This window comes from Myiozetetes cayanensis, unplaced genomic scaffold, assembly GCF_022539395.1.
Source record: "Myiozetetes cayanensis isolate MyiCay16 unplaced genomic scaffold, myiCay2020 scf27, whole genome shotgun sequence".
Classification (NCBI taxonomy): Eukaryota; Metazoa; Chordata; class Aves; order Passeriformes; family Tyrannidae; genus Myiozetetes; species Myiozetetes cayanensis.
The window spans coordinates 1,435,352-1,461,330 of NW_026087488.1; the positions used below are offsets into that span (position 1 = coordinate 1,435,352).

The window sequence follows — 25,979 nt, forward strand, 5'->3', positions numbered from 1 at the left end:
AAAAAACACCTTCCCAGAGCGTTGGGAAATGGCCCCAGCCGGTGTGACAAGCAGATCTGTACCCAAGGTGCTGCTGTTGGGTGTCTCTGGTGGCCGTGCCTCGGTGGGGTGTGTGAGGCCGTGGCCATGCAGGTCACACTCACAGGCCTGTCTGGGTCCCTTTGGGACACAGGGATGTCACTGAGTGGGGTGAGGATGTGGCTGATCCTGGGATGGTCCCAGTAAGGTCCTGGAGTATTTGGCTCCTCTACCGCTTTTTGGTGCAACTCACGGCACAGGAGGCTGGGCAAAGGAAAAGCAGTTTGGCTGTTTAATGTTAAAATGGGCAAAACATTCCCGAGGAATTACAGCTCACTGTGTCGTTCCCTCAGCATTCCCAGTTACGGAGTCTCAATTTTTACAGACTTCTTCAACGTGCAGTTTATTACTGCTGCTTTTCTTTAAATAGCATTATTTTCTAGGAAATGCAGTCGTCCCATCCCTACAGCTGCTGTTGTGCATTTATCTCCCCTCTCCTGGCGAGAAGCTGATGGATACAGATCCAGGCAGCTGTGTGACCTTTACAGTCTCACTTGGAGTCCAGGGACGTGGATGTAAGATTGTTTCAAGTCGTTCTGATTTTATTACAAACCAAAATACTTCACATTCAGTGGCACCTCAGATCCACAGGATAATTACTCTTGGGGAAAAAACAACCCAAACCCAAACACCTTAAACAGGTATCGGTGTAGTTGTAGCTCACTTCGGCCTTTCCACGAGACCCCAAACTTGGGAGCCAACACCCCACTTGCTTTAGTTTGTCAGGTTTTCCATGGGACATTATTCCAGCATTACACCTTAGCAGGAAGCAGTCCGACAAACAATTTACTGTGCAATAAGCCACACCAAGCTGCATCTGCGAAGAACCACCTTCATCATCCAGTCATTGCCAAATCCAAACGTTCTGTACTGAAGCTGCACAGGGATCAGCTGATGTGACGGCGGGGTTGTGTGTTCTGTAACCTGTTGCACCTCCTCACTGCTTGTTGGTCAGTGGGCACTTTGCTGACAACGCTGAGGGAGTAAAACCACTCAACAGGAGCTTCGTGCTCTTCATTCCTTAATTTCCGTGGGAGAACGTTGAGTTCTGAGTGTCCTTTTATTCCTGTTCCCAAAGGCTGCAGTGGCTGTAGCTTCCAGCCTTCCCAACAAACTGAAGACTGAGGGATTATATGTAATTTGACAATCCCAAAAGAGGGGCGAGCATCTGAAGCTCATGGGGTTGTGCAGTGCCCTCCTGCTGGGATATGTGCTAATACCACATGAAAGTAGCAACTGTCGAGGAGACTCCCTGCCATGTCCTTTCCCATCCTTTATCACAATTAAGTTAAAAAGACCGGACCACTGCAAGCTCTATTTTTATAGCTGGGGCACGTGCTGTCACCTTTGAAAGCTGCCACCGATTCAGGAAGGAGCACAGGGAGGGAGGGAGGGAGGGAGGCTGCATTTCTATACCTGTACTGCACAAAGTGGGACTCTGTCCTTATTCTGTGCCACTGTCAGCATAAAAGTACCGTGATGCTCTGCAGTCACAGAGGTGTGAGGAATCAATGCCCATTCACGTTTAAGATCAGCTTATGTGGCATGTGATCCTTTCCAGCGCTCCGAGGCAGAGGGATTCTGACAACAGCAGAGTCAAAAGGAACCCAGACAAAGAAATGTCAGCATTCATACAATTTAACAAAGCTCCCTACTTGTTTTTACCAAAAAAAAAAAAAAAAAGCCCCGAAAGGTTTCAAACAAAAGGAAATGTCCTTCATTCAACACTGGTAAAATCTTTCAGCGCTGTCAAAGTGACTTCAAAGCTTCTCCACATCTGCCTGCTCCAGCCAAAGCTGCCTGTCCTCAGGCCTTTGTGATGTACCCTTCTCTGATCAGGAAGTCATAGATTTTCCTGGTTTTGTTCACATCGATCTTGATGAGGGCTCGAGCCTGCGCCAGTCTCAGGCCCCCCTGTTTGTTGCACTCGTTCACCAAAGCAGCTTTATATTCCAAATAGGCTCCAGGGACCAACCTCACCATCTGACAGAGCTGCAAGACAAAAGGTGAAGTTAATAAACACCAACACTTGTCATGCTCCTCCATTCCCAGCTCCCTGCTGGGGGAGGAACATGGGGAATATTTTTCTGCAAGCACTTTCAATGTGGTTCTTTTTTTTGCACAGGGGAGGCACACGGGAACGGCACGAGGAGCTGTTTGGATCCACAGGTAGGGAAGGGAGGAGCTTGCTGGCTGCTGCATTCAAAAACATTCCTGACTGAAAAATAAAGGAGGATGAAAGCAAGCCCTGGGCTGGCAGGAGCACAGCTCTGAGTGTGTTCTGTGTGGGCGTTGCTCCTTCCAAACCCCGGGAAGCAGATGCCAGACTTGCAAGCAGCAATTGGGCCCGCTGGCCGGGAGCCAGGGAGGGCATCTGGCTGCTAATCCCCTGCAGACTCGGCTTTAATACCTTCCACACCAGCGGCTCCGCCGGCCCCTCCGGAAGTCTGGCATGGAAGCTGTGCAGGGAGGGCATTCCGTGTGTGGAAGTTTGGGAAGGAACTGCTTTCCACAGCCCCCGAGCTGCTTGGCTGCACAGCTCCTGTTTAGTTCCCGAGGAGCAGCTGCCTTCCAGGAGCGCGGCCTTGCTCCCGACAGGGATCCTGCCCTGTCTCCTCTCCTTAGGAGGGAAATGCTTCATGCTTGTCCCTCCTTGATAGGAAACTGCAGAATTCCTGGGACCTCAGACTTTCTGTCTCAGCTGACGAGGCAGTCAGACTCCCCCCCCACCATTAATGTCCTGTCACCGTTATTTGTGTGCCGAATGGAGCCAGAAATGCCCGTTCCACGTGGAGCTGGAGCTGATTCCCAGCGCTGCCAGCTCCAGCCAAGGGGAGACGCACATGGAGGGAGAGGCTGGAATGCAGCTCTGCCTCATGGGCACTGCAATCTGCCCTGGGCAATCTAAGGACAGATTAGGACTTCTATTAAAAACTGATAATCTTTTATTTCAATAGTTTTCAATAGTCCTGAATTAGAGGACAGGCCTACACTGGGCTGAAAAACTGAGTCATAAATGCACAACAAGCCCCTTGCTGTGTGTTCACCTCTCCTGGGGGCTGCAGCCCCATTTCTGTCAGCTCTGGTGATCCCACCTGTGCTTCAGGTGAGTGCAAGAGCTCTGTAAGATGAGCTGCAATACCAGGCTGAGATAACAACTCGTGGCTTACAGAAAGCCCAGTCCCATTCCTTGCCACATGTGCAAATAAAACCCTTGACAGATGCACTGTAAAGCAGAATTATGGAAAAACCATGAGAAGAACACTGTTATCACCTCCATGGCTCACATTAGTGAAACCCCACTACAGCTGGTTGAGGTTTGACTCTGAGGTATCTCTAAAAGGAAGAGATTTGCTATTCTTGGGGTGTCCTGTGCAGCACCAGAAGTTGGACTTGATGATGCTTGTGGGTCATACTGGATCTTCTAACAGCACCTAAACCCACCCTGGTGCTCTGCACCTTTCTTTGCTAAATCAGCCAGTTTGCTGCAGCTCTGCAGGATGTGTGGCACAGGAAATGAAGCAGCCAACTGGAAAACCTGAATGATTTTTGTAAGCAGGAAGAGCAATCTGGGCCTGTGACTGAGGTGACATTCACAGCCCCCCAGACACGGTGTGAGCAGCCCTGGGCTGGGAAGGTACAGCTCTACAGAGATGATCTTTCCATCTTTCCTCACCTCCTTCTCCTTCTCGTTGAGTTTCTCTGTCCCTGGCAGCCCTGTGAGGTTCAGAGGTGGGGCGCTCCGTCTGCCTGCAGGGGTGAGAGAGGAAACACTCAACAACTGGGAGCAGTTTGGCCCTGGCTGCTCCTGAGGTGTGTTATGGAGGGAATTCAACACCTGACGTTAGCCCAGAATGATCCAAGTGTTTACAGACAGGGTTATTTAGGGCTTAGCATGAAGCTCTGCTGATTGATAAAAGGGTTGATGTTGCAATGGACATAGTTCAGCCCTGTGAATGCTGCATGAGACTCCTGTGCTGCTGGATTTTGGGAGGAACTGCAAGACAGCAGCTTTTGTCAGACTGGCCCGAGCGTGGCTCAGCTGGGCTGAGCCTCCTGACTAACCCAACTCCACCAGCTCAGGGAGGGTGTGCCAGGGTGTGCGGGACCGACCTCGGCCCTGAAACCAGGGCCTTGTAAGGATGCTGAGATTATTTATTGCTGTGACTACACAGCCAATTTCTCTGGCATTACTGACAACTTCATGAGGCAGAGTTTTCTTTAAATGCCTTTAAATAGGATGCAGATACTGTAAAGCAAACGCAGTTTGGAGGTTTACTTTTGTCTGTTAGGATAAACAGTCCTGAAAGCAATATTTATCACAAGGTCATCTGCTGTTTCTCACTTTCACAATTGTTTATAATTTTGCTGGACTGTAACTGGCACAGCCTAAGCTTCCACAAGGGCTGTCTACTTGCAGGTTTGGCTTCTTCTGCATAATAGCACTTTTTGGTAACTTCCAGAGCTCAGGACAAAGTTTGGGTTATTTATTCACATTTTTAAAATTCTCTCGCCCCTGTGCTGTGGGTTGCATATTTAGCACTGTTACAGATAGGTCTCTATCCCAGGATGACTTCCCAAATTCGGCAAAGTGATGAGACCTTGGGAATTGGTCAGCTCTGTTTTCCCTGTGCTGGTGGCTGCTCCAGGCCCTGCCCTGTCCAGGTCCTGCCTCTGGCACCGGGGAGTCTCTCTGTCAACTGGGCATCTGCAGGAACAGACGGGATCTGGCTGCGTGTGGGGAGTGCTCAGGGGAACTGAGGGACTAGAGAAGCTGGAGTGTGAGTCTGTGGGAGGTGTAGAGGAAGTTACTTCCCAGCACTGCTCCCTCTTCCCAAGGCCTGGAACGAGTGTGCTGTGATGAGACACAGAATTTGGTTTGACTCTTTTATAAACCCAGGAAATACCACACACACACACACAAACTACATTAAAGACAGCACATTAAGGCTGCAAAGTTAAGAGCACAAAATGCAGAAGTGAGGCATTAATTTGCCCTCTTGTATATTCAGTGTGATGCAGCCTTTAATTAGAGCCACGTGGCAGCTCTTCCGCAGCATCCCGCCGTTCCCCAGGCAGGATGTTTGCTTAATTAGCAGCTATATGCTATTTTGTTTGGGTTGTGTTCAACATGGGATGCTGCTTGTAAACACTGTGTGCTAGCAGAGCTCCACAGGCAGCACAGTCCATGTGTTCCTGGGCTCTTCCCCTTCATGGGACACTGGGTACTCCACAAAAAATGAAGCTCATTCCTCCTTCCAGACCTTCAGCTGGGAGAGACTGTCCTCACTTCATGACTCTGGTGCCCTGAGACACACAGGCTATTTTCTCTCTAAAAGACCAGATTTTAGCCATCACCAAATATGTTTAGGACACGGTGCACACTGCACTGACTCATTGCTTGGTATCCTGACCCGAATTTCCAGGGCTCCTGGCAGAAACGAGGAAGAACACACAGACTCAGTGTCCACCTCTGAGAAGTTTGACTCAAGTGGTTTCACAGCATCCACATAAAAACTGGGCGTAGGGACAGAGCTAAAGGCAGTTTTCCCTGGCAACATTTAACAACCTTATGGTAAAACTTCATCCCAGTCTCAGTCACTGAATACCACCCTGTGACCTCAGCAAATGGGGTGGGAGTTTGTATGTTCATGAGGACCTTGACTGGTCCCTCACTCTGTCCTTACTGGGCACTGAAAGAGGTTGGGGTCTTCTTGGTGGAAAAAACCCCAGAATTTGTTCCTAAAGAATGTGAAGTTTCTTCTGTTCCCTGCCTTGCTAATGTAGCTTTAGGATTGGTTTTGACCTGTAGTCAGAAAAATCTAGAAATTCAGAGAAAAGTCCTACAAGATAGGCAAGTGGAATGAGTTGCAGATTGATGTAATGTTGACTTGAGCAGTGCTTAATCATGAGGCTTGAGAATGACACTTTAGCACTTGAGAAAAAGACTCAGAAAAGGGCTGTCAGAAAGATATTACTGGGTTTTTATCAGAGCATCTGACACTTACCTGTAGTTGAGGGAACTGGTACTGTGGGAGTCAGGCCGGAATCACTGGAAAGAAAGGAAAATTTCAAATTGCCTTCATGTTTTTTTTAAGAATGGCTGCATATATTAGCCCTGAAAGTACTTCTTCCCCAACTTCTAATAATGATACAATTCAACTTGCATAGCCCAAGCCCTGACCTGAAATCAACAGGATTTCTAAATATTCAGTGCTCCTACACCGAAGACCATGCCTGAAATTTGCTAAAAAACCCAAAAAATAAATGTAGAGGTAGGACACAATAACAGATTCAGTGGAGACTGACTGGGGAAATTCCAAACCATCTCCTGCACACAGGATGCACTTCCTTTACATTGCAGCTTGCTCCTTAAATCAAAGTGCTCATGCAGGGTGACGACACATTAATAATGCTGCTACATCTAAAATCATTTGAAATATTCCAAGTGTCATCTGTGCCCTCATTAATACTCATAAAGACCTCATCTCCCTCCATGACTTTATGAACAGCAATTCAGTTCCTGAAATATAAAACACAGAAAACTGAGGATTTTGAGCCCTTAGTCCCTTCCTTGCCTGCCCTCAGCAAACACTACTGCTGTTACCCACTTCTGACTTTTGCAGCTTGTTCCTGCTGCAAGAAATTGGGAATTAATTTGTTCTTATCACACAGGAAAATGTGTTTGATGTGAACTAAATCACGGAACCCCAGGACAGTTTGGGTTGGAAGGGGCCTCGAAGCTCATCCCGTCCCACCCCCTCCCACAGGCAGGGACACCTTCCACTAGGCCAGGCTGCTCCCAGCCCCGTCCAGCCTGGCCTGGGACACTCCCAGGGATGGGGCAGCTCCCTGGGGACCCTGTGGAGGTGCTCACATGTCTGCCTGGCGGCTGAGCCACTGCTGGCAGGCGCTGCTGTCCTGGATGTACTGCAGCACCTCCGAGAGCATCGTGCGCTTCAGCCGCTCCTCGTCCCGGCTCTTCTTCAGGTGGTCGTAGGTCCTGGCACCTGCAGCAAACACAGACCACCTCCTCACCACCTGCCTGGCCACAGTGCTCACACTGTCCCTTCCTGCTTTGGGGAATAAGTGGGAAGCCCTGTAGCTCTGGCCCAGACTCTGCTGTTCTCCCTCACGACAACTGCTTGGCACCAGAAGGGATGAGATTCCACCCCGCACCCCTTCCCCCATTAATTTCAGGCCAAAAACAAACAAAAAAAGGCTTCCATGCTCCAAGTCCAGGATAAAACAGGCCATTTCATCCATATGGAGGTCTTAGGCTTCTCTCCAGATATCACATGTGTTGACAGGCAGTGAAAGTGTCCAGAGAAAAAGCCCTGAGACCACTGTGCCATGGCATAGATGTTTTTCTCTGGATCTTTTGCAGAGTGGTGACTAAAGCAGAGCTGTGCCTGACAGTGGAATCTCCCAGCTGATGGCTGAAACCAGCTTTGAAACAGCCCAGCTGGGCTGTGCATCATTCCTGAAGCCTTGTTCAGTCACAGAGCCAGGCAAATGCCTTTCAGAAAAAAGTGTCTTTTTATTCAACACATCCTGAATGTTGTAAAATCATCCTTCCCCTCCGTGATGGATGGGAATGGGCTGAATAATGCATCAGGTACTTACTGCAGAAATTGGTGATTCCTGCTGCTCTGTATTCCTGGAGCCTCTTTATTTCCCTTCGCAGCTCAAACTCCACTGTTGGACCCCCCGAGGAAGCAGGAGGGGAATCCAAAGAACAGAAGTGGGTCAGTGGGGTGGATTGGGAATGTGGCTATTCCCTATCTGCCTACACAGGTCAGCTATGAACACACAAACCACAGCCAGGGTCAACCTCCCTCCACAGGACCTCAAACCCACTGTGTCCCAACGCTCCTTGGTCACAGATTTGTTTCTAATGTTTGTGTGCTCAGAAAAGTTATTTTCTCTTCATGCATCTACAGTCACTTTGCCATAGCCTGGATGAGGCAAACAACAATAATGTGGGATTTCTGGAAGGCATTTCAATAAGTCTGAAACACTCCTCCAGCCAGGCTGCTTATGTATCTAATATCCTCTTAGAACTACGATTTTCATAACCGGACCTTCCAAAACTTTTCCTTCCAGACAACTGTGGGTTTTTTTGCAGTCAGTAGGATTAAATTAGTAAATGTTTCTTTTGCTCAGAGATATTTCCTGCCCGTAGCTTTTATCAGCTGCCTTCCTGCTCGGTTTCACAGGCAGCAAGTTTCCTTGTGGATTGGTTTCCTCCTGCTGCTCAGCAGATCTGTGCACTGCCCGTACCTGGCTGCCAGGTTCACCTGAGGATTCGCCATCACTAGAACAACAAAACCAGGCTGCAGGAGCAGCACTCACACACGGGACTCCTGATTGTGCAGGTTCATGCTTTTGGTATTTCACACAGGGTGTCCCGAAAGCACAGTCACAACTGTGTAAATGCTTTGTTCCTCCTAATGAGCAACAAACAATTTTCCCAGTTTAAGTCACGGAATGAAGCAGGATGTGGTGACTCGTTCTGGAATTTGCCTAAATGCAGGCCATGAGATGATTCAGGGATGGAACAATGCCTCTCCCGTAAGGTAAGGGACATAATGACCACTGCACTATGTAATTATGTTTAACCTGTATCTTTCAAAGAATTCACAGTTTGCTGCCAGCTCCCAATCCCTCCATACGGACATAACATAGGGATTTTGTTCTTCCCGTGATACTGAGTCCCAGAAAATAAACAGTGGTCTTCTGATAAAAAAAAATACTAACCTCTAACACACAACCAGAAGGTTCAGTCAACCGAGAACTCAAACAAAGAACTGGGACAACAGTTTAGTGGAAAAAAACCACTTGCTGCTCATTTAATGTAATCAAACCACAAATGTATTTGTTTTTCTGAGGTAGTCAGAGGCAGGGGGGGAGGAGGAGGAGAAAAACAACCTGTTGCCCTCCAGGAGAGGGATATATTTAGGGGAACAAGCTGCTGGCCAGCCCTGGCTGTGCCTGTGGAGAGCCCTGCCCGTACTCACGCGCGTGGCTCTCGATGAACTTGTCGTGCTCCACCGGGCCCAGGATGCGGGCGAAGCGTCGCATGGTCTCGTAAAGGTCCTGCACCTCCTTCGGGTATCGCCTCTCCAGGACTACAGGGGAGGAAAAAGGGACACCAAAAAGGGACAAAAAAAAGGGACATCACTGCTACTGCCAGGAGAAAACACGTCTGTGGGACGGGAAGTGACTCCCAGCCCCTGAACCGCCCGAAGCTCCGGGGTCTTGGTCATTTTTGTGTCACAATTACAGACTGCTGAGGAGAAAGCAGTAAAATTATACAGCCCTTAAAGTCCTAAAAGCATAAGCAATGATACTTAAATGTTGTTTGGTCATTTCTTACAATAGTGAGATGCATTCAAGGGGCCTGGATTTCACCTTCTGCCCCTCCTCTCCCTACTCAGCAGAGCCTGAAATGCTTCTGAAGAGCAATTTCAAGGGAATAACTAAAACACTGAGCTGGGAGTAGTTGGAGCCAGACGGCTGGAAACAGTTGGGGCAGGAAATCTGCTGGAATTTGGACCATCTGAATATGGTCCAGCATGAATAAACCACACTGGTGACCTGGAAATGCTGAATGTGTGAAGTTTTGCCACTTTGAAGTGGAGCAGATACACCTGATACTCACTCTGGAATTTTCTGAGGTTGATCAGGCCATGATCTCGTATAATTCTGTAAATGAGAGCAAAATGGTATTAATGGGAGCCATTAACTCCTGCATTGCCTCACAGACACAAAGGCTTCAGAGGAAACTTTGATTTAGGCCATCAGAGGGGCCTAAAATTAAACATGAATGAAATTTCCATAACCCTTGAGCTGGCTGCAATGGAAACATGAGGCAGTGTGGCTTTAATCAGGGTAAATTTTGGATAGTGCTGTGCATTAGCCCTGAGCACAAAGGGAGCTGCAACATCTTTAAAGGCTGGAAACGGCTTCTTTAGGCACAGATTTCACACCTACAACATCTTATAACTTATCCTTCCCAAATCAGAGGTAAAGAATGTCTCATGAACATGATTTCCAGCCTTAGAGAGAGATAAATGTCCCTCTGCTAGAGCAAGGGGAGAGCTGGACTGTAAATCCCACCACTGGCAGTGGGAGGAAGGAGTTTGGATTTTAAAAAGAGCCAAACTATTCAGGTAGCTCTGAGTTCCAAGTGCTCCTGACAGGATCAGGGGAAGGAGCAGAGGGAAGGGCAGGTGGATGAGAAATACATTTGTCCCCACTTTCAGCAGTGCCATGTGGTTGTTTGCTCTGTGCTGACTCGGCTTGGGCAAATAAGGCACCACAGAGTTGGGCTGTCAAGGTCAGGCTGGGACTTGCTCTATAAAATCCATTACCTTTCCTTTAGTAGGGACAAAAATCTTCCTGTCCCATGCAGAGGCACCTCTCTGAGAGTGACATCAGCACTTTTGTGCCATTTTTCGGATTTTTGTCCCACCCTCCTTCAGAAACTTCACAAAACCTGACACTGAGTGACGTAACTGAGCCCTGTGGCACTTTCCTTCAGTATGACATGATTGATTCATGGTGGAAATTACACCACCTAAATACTTTTTATTTCTGAATTATAGAGAAGCAGGTCAATCCACATCCACTCTTCCCTGTCACTCAGCAGAACTGTGCTGCTCTATGAGGAGAAGGACTGGAGCAACCTTACTCCAAATCACTGATCCTTCCAGCAGGGAGTAATCCAGCAAGATATGATTTTAAATATTGAACAAAGTATGTGAAAGTTATAATAAAATTTAATTCAATTAATAGATTGAGTCATTCTAGAGCGCTGTCAAATGAACTGAATAAATTATTCAGCCTCACGTCAGCAATTGAGTTATCTTCAGTGTGGAACACTAACTTAGGGACCACTAAGAATTAAAAATAATGATGCAAATATTTCTGTGCAGAAAGTGGGGGTCCAGCAATTAGTCACAGCCTGGCAGCCTTTTTTCCCCCTTGAAGAAGGAAATTAATGATGTGCAATCCATCAGCATTGCACAGGGAGGGAAAGAACAGAGATTTGCCTCCTTCTGCCTGGTTCCAGCCCTGGATCTGTGATGGGTTTTCCAAATTCCGTTTCAGTTTCCATTCTGCAAATGGGACCTCGAAAGGTGTGTGGGAACACTGGGGACCAAAATGTATTAATGAAGCAAAGGAACACAGTTATTGCTTGAAAACTCACTTTTTCCTTCTCTGCCTTTCCTTTAACCTGGAATGATAGATATCCACAACTGCAATCTTCAGAGCTGCAAAATAAAAAGATTAAAGAATTCATAAGTAATCACCGTGTGAGGCTGATTTTCAAGCACTTCTGCTCATGGGAGGCTGAAATGGTCACAGCTTTGCTGTTTTAAAAGACTTGTGGCAATTCTACAGGGGCATCAGCTCACCAGATACTACCCTGCAGTATGTGCTACCTGTTTAAGCTTTTTTTGCTTACTCCTTCCAAATTCATTGCTGTAAATACAATGTAAACATGAACTCAGGTAGATCCTGAGAACTCTTTTCCTTCTTGGACTGTTTTACCATCAGCACTCATTTGTTCCTTCATACATGCAGTTGTTAAGTATTTCCTCTGAAAAGCAAATTGATCAGATTTAAGGATCTGAGGTGTCATTTTCGGGCAAAGGAACTCCAAAAAACAGACCCAGTTCTGAACTGTGAAGATTCAAAGTAGCCTTTGCCACGGTTCTTAAAAACATCCAGAAGATTCCAGCTTGTTAACTTCCAAACTTATCTGTCTGCCAGGGGAACAAAGAACAGTTCAGGACAATGTGAAGAAGGAAAAAGCCATGCTCATTAGAAATCATGTCTTTTCCAAAATCAAACCTGCCTGCAGGCTGGCTGATCCACTCACAGATCCTGCAGCTTCCTTTTCCTGTAACCATCAGGTTAACAAACTTTATTTTTTTCCCCTGTAAATTCTTGAAAGACAAGATAAAGAGACACCTATCGCCTCCCCCTCCCTCGTTCTGTTAAGTAACACACAAATTCTGGGTCATTTTGGCTGATTTCCTGGTGGCTTTTCATTCCTTTACATTACTCATTTCCACACGCTCTCGGAAGGAAGAGACCTGAGCCCTGACAGTGGTTTAGAGGCTGTGAGACAACAACCAGCCCCTGGAAAAAGGGGAAGAGCACGTCCCCTTTCATCCCAGAGCTGTGGGAACAGGGGTGGCCCGAGGAGGGCAGAACCCAGAATCCATTTTCTCTCTGTAGTTACACAAAAAGAGCAAAGCTGATAGTGGCAGTTTATTGATTGCACTCTCGGATAAATAATTAATAATGCAATCAAGAAGTGTGGTTATGTGTCTGTTTTAAGTATGTATTTATGTGCAAACACCAGGAAGCCCCCCAGCCTCTGGGAAATTCATCTGGGCATCCCTCTGGGAAATCAAATTTCATACAGACAGGGACAGCTGAAGCCCAAAGACTGTGGGGACTCACTCTGGAGCCACAGTCTGGGGTGACACTTGCTGATCCCAAGCAAAGAAATCTTCAGTTTATACCTAATTATTTGATGCTAATCTCAGAGCAAAAGGTTCCATGTGAGCTGGGAGGGGTGGTGCAATACTCCTACTTATTTTTGCAAATTTCTTGCATTTTCAGGCATCATTGTGTATTTTCGTAACGAGGTATTTAAGTTTCCCAATTTAAGAACAAGCAGAGATAGCAAATTCGCCTTCGTGCTCAAATGTGGGGACAAGAAATTGGGAAATGCAGCAAGTTAAACATGAATGAAATCCATTAGGAAGGGTTGGAATTGGTGCCAATTTATAGAAAATATTTTTGTAGTTTTTAAACCCTCTGCAAGCTCAGCCAGCTTGTTATTTTGTGGGGTTTGTGTGGGCAGAGCTTAATAAGTACATGCAGAAACTGCACTGGAGAACCTCTATAAATATCACAAGTAATTATGCACCTCTAACCATCGTTTTGGTGCTTTCACCTGAGTGCACAATATTCTAAAGAAACGATGATCAGCTGGGGAGGGGAAGGAGCAAATGAAGGGAAAAAATGGAGCTCCTGCTCACGGAAAAATTAGTATTTGCTGCCACATGGCCTTTTCGGAGGGGCTTTTGTTTTTAATAGACATATTCACACAGGAGCAGGCGATTACCAAATCTGGAATGCATGAATAACTCCGGCTACTACCCTGTTACACACTGCATGGAAATGAGCAGGGAGATGCTGCAGGAATGAGAATGATTTGCCTGTGCTTTCCCCCGTGGATCCTGGCAGGGAGGCCGTTGTTTGTCCCGGGAATGTGAGATAATCCCAGCTGACAGGGCGCTCCCAGTGTCCCTTCTGGGCACTGATAAGGCTCGTGGTGCTCCGAAGGACCCGGTGATGGGCAGAAATTCAAGGCTCCTTTCCCCACGCCGGAAAACCCACAATATTTTGGGTTCTCCAGAGTGTGTCCAAAACAAGTTTCTTTCCTTTTCATTCCCCTTCAGCCTCGTTTGGTCTGCAAAAAACCTCGTTGAGCACTAATGAGTGAGGCCTTTGTTCCAACAGAGGGAACCTGCTTGGCATGGGAGGCCCCAATAATGGGAAGAATGCAAACTAATCCCAGCAAACAGGCTGCGTGACCAGTGTGTGCAGGGCTGGGACAAATGGAATGGCTGCAGTCCAAACTCACCCTCCCTGGAGGAAAGCAGGACCCATGGCAAACAGTTATCTGCCTTTGGAGCATGGCAGGAACCTCCACAAAGGAATAAACATCATGTTCTGTCTAGGAGGACACTGCTGGCCTTGTAGCTTAAAATCAGATTTCCCTGCCAGTTGCAGCCTATTTCCACTCACTTCTAAACTTGTGGTTTCAGCAATTACTTTGCAGTGTTAGAAGTGAAAGTCATTTACATGAGAAGGGTGGGGGGGGAAGCTGGGAAAAAGATAAATTACCAACGTTCTAATTCAGGCTGATGAAAACTTGTAGTTCATGAAATATTCAGGCACTGTGGGCTGAATTAGGGTTGTAACTGGTTGGTGCTTTTGATCTGTCCATTATGTTTTTGTGTAACTGCAATATATATTTGCATTCCCTTACTGTAGTGCCAGCACTGAATAAAAGAGCACAATTCCAGAATTTAATTGAAATATGAGAGATCTCATCCAATTTCTGCCATCTCACTGATATCAATAAGTGACCAAAGGATGCCTGTGACCTCCTGTGAGGTGGGAGGAGCCGGTGAGGCAGCAGGTACAGCTTCTGTGTTCCTCATAAAAGCTGCCTGGGAGTCTTTTCACCTTGTATTAAATTGCATTTTCTTGTGGGAATACCAAGAACTTGCTTAGTGTGACACAGGGAAACATAACAGAGAAAATATACGATATATATAACATTATATATGTATCTCATATAAAAGACATAACACACCAGAAAACAGAGGTCAAGCAGCTCACATCTAGAACTTTCCAAAAAAAGTTTTTCTAAAAAACATTAAGAAAAGCAATGTGGGAGAAAGAGAACAAGGGGGAATTCCACTCCAGTGGAAGCATCAAATATTCCTGTTGATGTGCAGCCTCAACACTGCAGAGCTGAGCTGTGACTCGTGAACCAAAGGAAAGAGAGACCAAGGGAACTGCACTGGCTGGTGTGTGTGTTCTCAGGGTCAAGCCTGAGTAACTTTCAGAAAACGGAATAGAAAAGCAGTTTTCAAAAATTAATCTGGAACCCAGTGAGGTTTATCAATGTATGGCAGCAAAACAAACAGAGGATTTTTTCACCAGCTCATCCTTAATCTCCGCTGCGAGGCCCCATGTGGGTTTCTCTGGGCTATAAAATGTGTTAAACCCCTGGTTTACATCTTTGCCTTTGCATCCAGGTTGCCTCACAACCCTCCCTGCCTGTCAGCTACAGAGCATAAAGGCTTCTTAAACCATCCCTGCCTTCAGAGCCACGTGTTGAGCCATTTTCTGCACTGTGAAATCCCACAATTAGGTTGCAAAATATTCTCAAGTAAAGTCAGCAGCCGAGATCTTTAAAACTGCAGGACAGGGAGGATGTGGCTCCTTCCTTTTTTTTTTTTGTATTAACTCGGGAGAAGGGAAAGATCTCATTCCAAATTTTTTAGAAAAGGATTCTTTTTCATTCTTTTTGTCTCCAAGATGCCTCATGTGAAAGAAAAACAGGCTGGCTAGACCCTGGGACTCCATTTTTCAGAGGTTTTCTCTCTCCCGTGGGCAGACCTGGGACAGCTGTGGGAAGGCAAATGCCAGAGTTCCTGAGCTGAGAGATCCAAAATGCAGTTGGTCACACTCCACACCCTCTGCCAAGCAGTTTTCACAGAGCAAACTCCCGACCTCCCTCACTAAACACTGAAGACAACTGAAGGATGGGCTAGAGAACACCCAATGAAATTATCAGGCAAAAGATTGGGCAGACAGAGGGAAGTATTTTTTCACACAACACATAATTAAATTCCCAACTCCTAACTCGATTGTGGAAGTCCCTGCTGCAGGATGGAGGGGGCAGGAGCACAGGCAGATACAGTTCTAGCAGTGCTTAGCTGAGCTCCCAGAGGACAAGCCCCTGGTCAGAAGGGGCTGAACACGACCTGGGGCTCAAGGAGTGTCTGAACTTGTCACTGCAGGGAACGCAGAGGGGGCCAAAAAGCTGCTGAGGGAGCACCTTCCCTATGGAGACAGGCTGGGAGAGCTGGGGCTGTTCATCCTGCACAAGAGAAGGTTTTGTGGAGACCTCAGAGACCCTTCCAGGATCTGAAGGGGCTACAGGGGAGCTGCAGAGGGACTGCAGTGATAAGACAAGGGGGAAAGGGTTCAAACTGAAAAAGGGGAAATTTAGGTTAAATATATGGAAGAAATCCTTCCCTGGGAGGGTGGGCAGGCCCTGGTACAGGTTACCCAGAGAAGCTGTGGCTGTCCCATCCCTGGAAGTGTCCAAGGCCAGGTTGGACGGGGCTTGGAGCAACCTGGGCTGGTGGAAGGTGTCCCTGCCCAGGGCAGGGGGTGGAACAAGATGATCCTCAAGGTCCCTTCCAACCCAAACTACTCCAGTATTCTACAGTTCTATGTGGAAGATGCCAGGAGAAGGATCTGCCTGTACTTCTCTGACAGACCACAGGGTTTGTCCCTGTGCAGCTCTGGGATCTGCTGAAGGGATGAGGAATCTGATCCTTGCATTCACTGACAACTTAACCAGGAGAACAGCAGGAGAGACCTTAAATGCCTGAACTGTGCATGGGAGGAAGGCAGGGGTGGGGGAATGGAAGACAGTGCTGGAAAACCTGCTGCAGTGAACATTAATCTATCCATTAATGAACAGAACTAGAAGATAATTTCGCTTTTTCAGTTTACCAGGACCCAGAATGGGACACGGAAGCAAGAAAATGTATCTTTCAATAGCAATAAAAAGAAACAGCAGAGAGCTGGCATGATGAATGCCTGACATGGCCCCAGGCCAGACCCCCTTTCAATAAATGTTAAAAGGGAGCAGAGCCTGACATACGATTCTCATAACCTTCCCTGAGCCAAGGGAGTTGCATTCTTTAAAGCTCCTGCGTGCACTGCCGAATTTCCAACTGATTTTTTTAACTTTGGCAAGACTGTCTGTACGTAACAGGATTTGTCTGTCTCCAAGGGATGCAAAGGCTTTAGCTTAGAACTGCCTGACACAGATGGGAGAATTCTGAGGCATAAACACAGGACTTTTCAATGCTGTATGTACTTATAAACGTGGGGAAAAGCAGGATCTTTTCTTCCCTGTGGATTAAAATGTCACTTTAATAACTCCTGTTATTTCCTATTATTAAGGCAGCTATGTTCACAGAAACTCAGAGCAGTAACTGGGCTCACACCATTATCTTCACAATAAAAAGGAAGCTGTCCACACAGCTAATGTTACTCTAACTCAGGGCATGCTTAACACATGAAAAATCACACAACTTCGAGAGTACAGCAGCTTAAATGTGTTTCACACAGTCCTAAACCACACACCTCCTTGCTGCCTGCATTAATACCTACCTACCCTGAGATCAGACAGATGTTTAGGTGTTTTCTAAACCATTATACCAACTAAGTGACATATCTCCTGAGAAAATAGATGTAATAGGGAAAAGGGTATTGGCAACCTTGCTGTGATGCTCACAGACTTTATGCAGGTGAAGAGAATATTTTTGAGCTGGGGAGGGGAAGTAATACCAAGGCATTGAAGTTTACTGGCTTTAAATAGGCCTGTGAGTCTGTTTAATCAAACTCTGATGTACTGTCACCTGTGCCCAAAAATTGTTACCTCAGATAATTTGTTTCTACTTAACTTCCCCTAGAGCTTATCATTTGTGTCTTTCCTAAGGAGATGCCTGAGACTGGTGCAGACTCTTTGATTTCAGTCCTGTTGTACTTTATAACTGGCTGTATTTCAGCAGTGAGTGAGGTGCATTATTCTGTACATAAATACCAGTTGTACACCAGTTGGTTAAGAGCTTTTAAAAGAGATTTGAAAGCAAAGATTGAAGAAATGCCAGTGTTTAAATCCCAGTGAGATTTAAAAAACACATTATAAAAACACAGATTAAAAAAACAACATTGAAACCCCCATACATTAAAAATGTATGTTCACTTCTAAAGGGTTTAGTGAAAGAGACTCAGTGACAAGCTGTGTAGACACTCTGAAACATTGTTTTCAGACAGGGTACAAAAAGTATGGGACTTACCATGCAAAATGTCTGAATCATCTTCTACAAAATCAATATCTCTCAAATCCCATTCAGCATAGTTGTCAAACTCCTGTTCAGAGGTGATTAACACATTGTCAGCAGCCAGCACTAAAATACTGGTCTCAGGTTTCAGTACAGGTAGGAGGACTGAAACCAGAGATATTCACTCAAACACAGCAGTACAAGGGTCCATTCTGAGCAACAAACATCCCAGGGGAGCTCTCACTGGGCAGGGTGTGACAGCTCCCCACAGCTGGGACTGGAGCAGCGTGGTGTGACAGGGGAAGGACAATTAACCAGGACCCCCACGTGATGGAAACCCACACACTGTGATGGAAATCAGAGCCATATGAGCCCAGAACATCCTGAGCTGGAAGGGCCCCACAAGATCATAAAAGTCCAACTCCTGACCCTGCCCAGGACAATGCCAACAATCCCACCCTGTGTCTGAGAGCGTTGTCCAGGCACAGGGGGGGGTTCCTGGGATGGTCCTGTGGTTCACCAGTTGCTTTGGTGCTGATCCTGCTCTGATGTACAAACCCAAGCTCCTGCATGGCTGGATTCATTCCTTCATGGACAGGAGCAGGAACTGGGGCCTTGGGCCCACAGCTAAAAGCACTGAAAACAGGGCAGGCCTTTCAAGGTACGTCTGGAGCAGGGTCCTGTGTGCTTCCCTAAGGCAGATGACAGTGCTGGAGCTGATCCCTTTGGCTGAGCATCTCATTCTCAGCATCCACTCTGCTTATGTAAGGGCATTCCTGGCTGGACATCTGGTGGCAGCAGCACGTCCTGCAGCCTCGCTGACTGCTCCCAGCTCTGCAGGCCACCAGCGCCACCTCTGTCATCAAATCCTTCATTAACCCACAGGTTTAATCACAGAATTGCAGGGTATCTCAGGTTGGAAGGGACCCATAAGGATCAGAGTCCAGGAGAACCTTAAACTAAACCACAAGACTCAGAGCATCACTCAGTCCTGTCCTCTCTCCTGATGTTTTAAAATGAAGGGGCAAACAGGTGTGTGTGTGTGTGCTGAGCTTGCACTCAGCAGCAAATTTAAAACAATGGGAGAAGAGTCAGCCTCACCTCAACAAAGTCAGCTCTGGCTGGCATGTACCCAGCCATATCCCTGGAGAGCAAGGAATCAAAAGTCGGCCGTGGGGGATCATCAGCAGCTGGAAAAAACAAAGGTTTGTAGTTGTTGTGTAGGGCTTGGGGTCTTTTTTTAAAGATCTGTAAATAAGTGTTTATTTTGCAGGAAAGGTGGGAATAATTAGTGGAAGAAAAATACCCTGATTGGGCTTTTGTTTATAGTTATAGTCAGAAAAAGACAGTTCACCCAGAGAAAAATGCAGTAATCTGAGCTCTTCATAGTATTCCCAAAAGTCAAACACAAATTCAAGGTAATAAATAGGTAATAAAACATAAACTTTGCATTTTGGAGCTGAGTATCCCCCCCCATAAACCTCTGCAGATCCCTGGGGCTCAGTGTGCAGGTTCTTTTAGTTAATAGCAACAGGGGTGTTAAATTTGCCTTCTTCTGGGGGCCATTGACAGAGCTGCAATTAAAGCCAGAGAACTCCCAATGTTTACAGCACTTCCCGGCTGAGGAGCTCAGTGTTTTACAGACAATAATAGTCTGAGGCTCACAATACACTTGTGCAGGGGCTGAGCATTATATGTCCCATGCTACAGATAAAACAGGCTGAGGCACAGAGAGTTTGTCTTGGCCCAGGTCACATTAAAAAAAAAATCAATAACAGCCAGGGACAGAACCAAAATTGCCCAGTTCCTCCTGTTTAGCTCTAACCACCTTACTGGGAAATTTAAACCTCCAGACACCCAGCAACCGCCTCACCCAGAGCTGCTGGGGAGCTTTAGGGAGGAGCAGCTGCCAGACTGGAGGAATGCTAAAGATGTGAAATGCAAGGAAAACTGAGAATCCGTTAAATTGCCGAGATCCAGCTCAGACTTTTTAACAGGCAGTTTTAAAGAGAGAGGTGTGAAAATCAGCAGAGTCGAAAGGAGTGGCTTTACGACAAATCACATCAGCAGTTAGGCCTGGGACACAGTGTACACACAATGACATAGCCACAACCAGAGGAAATGTTTTAAGGCAGAAATCCCTCCTCAGACACCTTTGCTACACAGGGGCTGGACAGGAAAAGTAACCACCAGCACCAGGGGGAGAATCACACTGGTATCTGCCACGAGGGACACACCTGAAGGAGCTTTGGGGTAGTTTGTCCTTTACATGGACACAAACATCCAGGTTTCTGCTGGGGTGATTTCTGGGTGACAGCGTCCTCTGGCTGGGCAGGTTCTTTTGAGAACCCCTGCCTGTGTGAGACCACTCTGTCCCCTGCCTCTTCCCACAGAGCTGGCAGGCCTTGTCTATCTGACACACCAAGGAATTAATCCAGTGTGAGGAGAACGCTGCTCCCAAACATCATCCCAGCCAGCTCCCAGAACAGGAATGAGAGCACACAGCACTGTGGGGCACGTCCTTCCCCACAGCTGCTGCTCCCAGTGCTGGCAGAGCAGCGGCCTCGCAGGGCAGGGATACTCACGGTGGAAGGGAATGGCTGTTTCGTGGTGCTGCACCTCCTCTGCCTGCTTCAGGTTCAGCAGCGTGGATGCAAACAGGGGGTTGTTGATGAAGTGTTTCATGTAGTGCTTCTCACACTCCTCCTTGGATTTGGTGCACATCTGGTTGGCTACGTCCTGCCTGGAGTGGGGAGAGGGGGAGGCTTCACGTGAAGAACGTGGAAACGTCCGGTTTCTTTTAATTTCCCCAGTGGGAAAAGACCATTTTGGGCAAGTGGGTGATCGTGTTGTGCGTAGAGAACTGCCCCTGTGATGATGAATTCACGTTGTCAGTACCAACACTGAGCCAATACTCAAACGTTTGATGCAGTGCAAAAGGGAGCACTTTTTTGGGAGGCCATAAACAATGCAAATCACCCTCACATCCTAGGAAACTTCACATGATTTTCCTGGAAAAGGGGTTGACTAGAAACATGAAGTATTTTGTCTTGATAAAACGGTTGTGTAAGTTGAGGACTTCAAAAAAAATTAAATAAATCTACCAGCAGCAATCATTTTACTGTCTGCTAAACTCAAAACTGGATGCAAGGGATTCCAGGATGAAAAGTCAGTTTTTCCTTTATTTGGTAAAGCCTGAAAAAGGCCAAATGTTTGAGGAAAAAAATGAAGATTATTTGTATTGCTAAGCAGAGCAAAGTGTACTCGACAGCACATTGCAACCAGTTCTCAGTCTGAATTCTGGCAGCAAGATGCACCTAGGAACTCTCAGTTCTGTTTCAGGGAATGCTGGGGTTCTGTACTTTTAATACAGTTATTTTTTCATGAAGGAGAAGAAAAATAACTTCAGAAAACAGGATCTGGAACCTCAGCCTTCCACCTTAGCTGCTAAATTAGTCTCACCCACAATAAACCACTGAACTTTCAAAGTGCACTGGTGTGTTCAACAGTGAGATCCAGGGAAATGAAAGGAAAAACTGCCCATTATTCACTGAAATTGGCTGAATCACTGAATTCTCACCAGTTCCCAAATCCACAGTCCATCACAGCTTCGAGGAGAGACATTTCCTCCTGAGCTGTCCAGTTGGGGTCCAAGACAGGGAAATCGGATGTCTAGGGAAGAGAAAGGCAGATCAAACTGCTGTGACCCTCTGTCATCATCCACCTCAGGAAGAGCAAAGGAGCTCTAGACCACAGGGCAGCACAGCAGGTAACTCTGGTAGATTTAAACCTTCACTGTGTCCCATAAAACCTGAGGGAATAACTGCTGAATTATTTAGGGCACTGGGGCATCAACCACAGCAAACCCTGGCCCATGTTGCACCTCTCAGCTGTAATTCCACAATGCTATGTTGTGAAACACAGCAAAAATTGCTGAAAATTTAAAAACTATTAATTTGGGGGAAATAAAAACAAGAATAGGGAAACAGAGGTTGATTTACACGGGTAAAGAACTGGAAGTCTAGTGAGGTGCACTGTGCTATGCAGGCACAATCAAAAATGCAGCTTTAAATGACTCCACTATTCCATTATGTTCCAGGGGGATTTTTCTTTGCAATCAAGGAAGACTTTTTCTTTTCCTTTTTTTTTCTTTTTTTTTTTTTTTTTTTTTTAATTGTTCTAAACCTTTGAATCAGAGAATTGCATCACTTAACCTTTCAAGGTAATATTAGTAAGCAAGTGTCTCACTCCTGGGAAGCTGTGAAAGCTCAGGACTGAGCAGGTGTTATCCAAAAGGAATATTTACCATTATCTCGTAGGTGTGATCACTTTGATGTTTCTTGTATTCAAATCCTCGGGTGAAACACTGCAGAACAAAAGATCAGCATTATGTTGGGCTCTTACTTCTGCCCTGAAAGCATTTTCACTGCTCCCTTTCTCCCTTTTATTCTCTGACTACTGGGTATCCAAACCTTCCCACCTGATATATTCAATTTTTTTCTGATGTAATGTTAGAAATCCCACCAAATGGTGGAAAGATCTGGGTTAAAATTGTGTTAGTCTTGGTACCTTGCCTGTCTTTTGCCCTCAGCCATAACTCCTCTGAATCCCAAATTTTTTTGAGGAGTATTTATGGCAAAGTCAGGCAGCTGAAAAAAAAATTTGGTGTTATATTGTAAAGTTGATTGTTTCAGGGAGAAAACAAAGAGCATTTAATAAGTATTGAAAACAGAGTTTCCCTTTAATCTTGGTTTTCTGATTAAAAGCACCAGCATGGTTTGCAGCTATTTTTAACAGTTAAATTTCTGGGTTTTTTTTAAGTAAGGTAAATGAGCAAAAATACACCCAATATATAAAATAGGGTTTTGTGTATTTTGTCCATACCTGAGCACAAGACTCAGCTCCTTTTTAGAAGTTATTGCCCATTTTTAATAACAATAATAATACTACAAACATTCATTTAATAACTAAACCAGCAGTACTTTCTGGGGTTGTCAGATCACACACATAACTTTGAAAGAACTGCATCTGGTTATGAACAGTTAATGTGAATATTGCAGATTTTCCTTTTCTGTTTTGGGAGTGGGCAAAAATGCGTGTGGACAAGGGGAAGGGTGTTTCTGGATGGATTTTCTTTTCCATGCCATAAAAAAATGACAGAAATGCTCCTCCCCCAGACGTGCAGCAGCAGGCTGGGCTCCAGCCAGGCTGACTGCACGTCTCTGGCTGCTGCACAAAGACCTCCTTCACCTGCTCCTGCCTCCATTCCTCACCCTCCACACTCCCTTTGTCGTTTCCCTGTCCCTGAGCAAACAGGAGTGTTGGTACAGGTTTAGAGAGCCCGGTTATTAATGTGTTTATGGACAGCCTGGCACCAGCCAGGCCTTTGATGGCTTTCTCAGAGGAACTGGTGGCTCTGCTCTCCTGCTGGCACTCACCTGCAGGCACAGGAGGAAGGGAGGGGGCCCACACTCGGCACACTTCACGTAGGGCTCCGTGAGGTACGAGGAGCAGCCTCGGCAGGGGGGCTTGTCAAAGGGGTCATCTGGGAAACCAGAGGAAAGCCTCGTGTAACACAAGCCAGGCACTCGTTTGGCACCACCTAAATTCACTCGTGCCCAGCCCCAGGAGTTGTGGGCCCCTCTCAGCTCAGTGAATCCTATGAATTTTCAGAGTACAATCTCTTTCCCACTGCAGCTTCCGCAAATATGTTAAATATTCCTCGTTCAGCATGAGTTGCAACAGAGCTGTTGGCACTGCATCTCTGCCAGGCCCGAAACACTGAGGGCTAAACCCAAACTTGTGCAAGGGACCCAAAGGAAAATCTCCTGTGCAGCAGTCTCCTGGTACAGCTCAGCAGTGCTGCACCAGCTGCCTGGTTTGATCCTGTGCTCATCTTCTGCATCAAAGACCAGTGCCCAGACCTTCTTTGCAGAGAATTCTGCGCAGCAGCTGCACTCCCCATCCCCGTGCCTCGAGCTGCACTCACAGAGCACACTGCTGAGGCTGCAAAGGCATCAGCAGGATCGTTGTAACCTGTCCAAACCTCAGGCTCTGCTCAGGTTCTCAACAAGGAATGAAACTGCCCTGTGAGTTTTTCTGATTTTGTTCATGGCAAAGTGGTCAAAATAAACAGGCTGTGAGGTTGTAATGCTTCAAACTTACAGAGAGCAGGGTTAGATTTGATACTGGGAAGGAATTCTCCCCTGTGAGGGTGGGCAGGCCCTGGCACAGGTTGCCCAGAGAAGCTGTGGCTGCCCCATCCCTGGAAGTGTCCAAGGCCAGGTTGGACAGGGCTTAGAGCAACCTGGGCTGGTGGAAGGTGTCCCTGCCCATGGCAGGGGATGGGACTGGATTAGCTTTAAGGTCCCTTCCAACCCAAACCATTCCAGGATTCCATGACTCTATGATTTTTTTCCAAGAAAATGGGTTTGGACCAGCTCAACTATTAGAAGTAGGTAGAAATAAGATCCAAATTCCCACTGAATCATTTGAGTCCTTGTGCTCTTGAGAATTTGGACAAAGAAGTGATTCTGTGGACCAAATCCTGCTGGTTTTTGTCTCCCTCCCCCATGGCTGTTGATTTCTTAATACAATGGCAAACCCTTTCCAAATGTGATGGAATCACAGAATTGTTTGGGTTGGAAAAGCCCTCTGAGTTGAGTTCAACCTCTAACCCAGCACTGCTGTTTTCACCACTAAACCACATCCCCAGGTGCCACATCCCCACATTTTTGAGCACTTCCAGGGGTGGTGATCACAAAATCCCACAGCTCTGAGAAACCCCTGTGCCTGGTTTTCTGTGAGCAGAAAATTCTGGGGGGTTAATTCTCTGCTGGCACTTACTGCTGAAGGAGGCCAGGTGCTCCATTGCTGCCCTGGGTGCTGCTCCTGCTCCTGGGAGTGAAACCTGTCCTGCCTTGTCCCAGCCACAGTGCCCAAAGGGAATTCTCTTCCGCACCCCCCCCAGGGGGAGACCCTCCCAGGAGATCCTGAACAGAAAGCAAAAGGGCTGTCACAGCCTCCAGACACCATTCCCGGGGCTGAGGGTCTGTTCTCCGGGAATGAGAAGGAATCAAACACGGGGAGATGGGATGGGGACACAGTCCCAGACTGAGGATTTGCACCCAGCAGTGCAAACACTGCCCTGCTCCTGCCAACACCACGTCAGTGCTGGCAGGGGTAGCTTCCACAGACAGCCTGATCCACCAGCTGCTGCACAGGGAGGGCCTACACTCATTCCACGGCCAGGGAATGAGCTGCTCTCCGTGTGGGATCTCTGATGTGTCTCACAGCGACTGGCTCAGGCTTCTCCTTAGTCAAATCCCACATCCCATATCCCACTCCCCATATCCCAATCCCACTCCCCATATCCCAATCCCACATCCCATATCCCAGACCCTATATCCCAATCCCACATCCCATATCCCAATCCCACTCCCTATATCCCAATCCCACATCCCATATCCCACACCCTATATCCCAATCCCACTCCCCATATCCCAATTCCACATCCCATATCCCAGACCCTATATCCCAATCCCACATCCCATATCCCAATCCCACATCCCACATCCCATATCCCAATCCCACATCCCACTCCCTATATCCCAATCCCACTCCCCATATCCCAATTCCACTCCCCATATCCCACTCCCCACATCCCAATCCCAATCCCACATCCCCACTCCCCCTTCAGCCCCGGCCGCCCCTTCCCTCCATCCCCGCCAGGGGGCGCCCCCCCGAGGCCCCGCCCCCTGCGCGGCCCCGCCCCTTCCCGGCCCCGGCGCGGCCCGCGAGGCTCCCGCGCCGCCGGCACCGCTCTCGCTTCCCCCTCGCCGTCCCGCCGGCCGCCGGGACACCGCCCTCCGCGCTGCCCCCGGCCCTGCCCGGCCCGGCCCCGGCTCCCCGCTGCCCCCGCCGCCCCTCGCGGGCCCCGCCAGGGCCGCCTCCCTCACCTCGCTCGGGGCGGCGGGTCGGGCCCGCGCGCGCCCCGCCGTGCGCACGCGCCGGGGCCGGGCGGGGCGCGGGCGCCCCCTGGCGGGTGCCGGGAGAGCCGCAGGGCCCGCCCCGCCCCGAGCGGGGCTGAGGGAGCCGGGACAGCCCGGGCGGCTGGGGAGGTCGGGAGGGGTCGGGAGGGTGTCCTGGAGGGTCGGGAGGGTGTCCTGGGGGGGTCGGGAGGGTGTCCTGGGGATCTCCGAGGGGCCAGAG

The 25,979-nt window shown here is 47.7% G+C and overlaps 1 protein-coding gene across 2 annotated transcripts; it reads right to left on the minus strand.

The window, feature by feature from the left end:
- Positions 1-289: 289 nt before the first annotated feature.
- Positions 290-25,765, minus strand: TADA2A (transcriptional adaptor 2A). 2 transcript variants are annotated; one of them, XM_050321948.1, is made up of 16 exons: positions 25,727-25,765; positions 24,615-24,760; positions 23,207-23,313; positions 22,075-22,134; positions 21,349-21,440; positions 20,354-20,511; positions 18,870-18,958; positions 17,784-17,856; positions 11,294-11,357; positions 9,743-9,786; positions 9,099-9,209; positions 7,705-7,776; positions 6,956-7,088; positions 6,087-6,130; positions 3,755-3,828; positions 290-2,070 (listed from the first exon to the last, which is right to left on the minus strand). In XM_050321948.1, exons 2-16 carry the CDS (start codon positions 24,637-24,639, stop codon positions 1,885-1,887), a joined length of 1,332 nt encoding a protein of 443 aa, XP_050177905.1. In that variant the 5' UTR covers positions 24,640-24,760; positions 25,727-25,765; the 3' UTR covers positions 290-1,884. The 2 variants fall into 2 exon arrangements, with proteins under 2 accessions (XP_050177905.1, XP_050177906.1); XM_050321949.1 differs by lacking the exon at positions 25,727-25,765 and having other exon boundaries at positions 24,615-25,034.
- Positions 25,766-25,979: the final 214 nt, after the last annotated feature.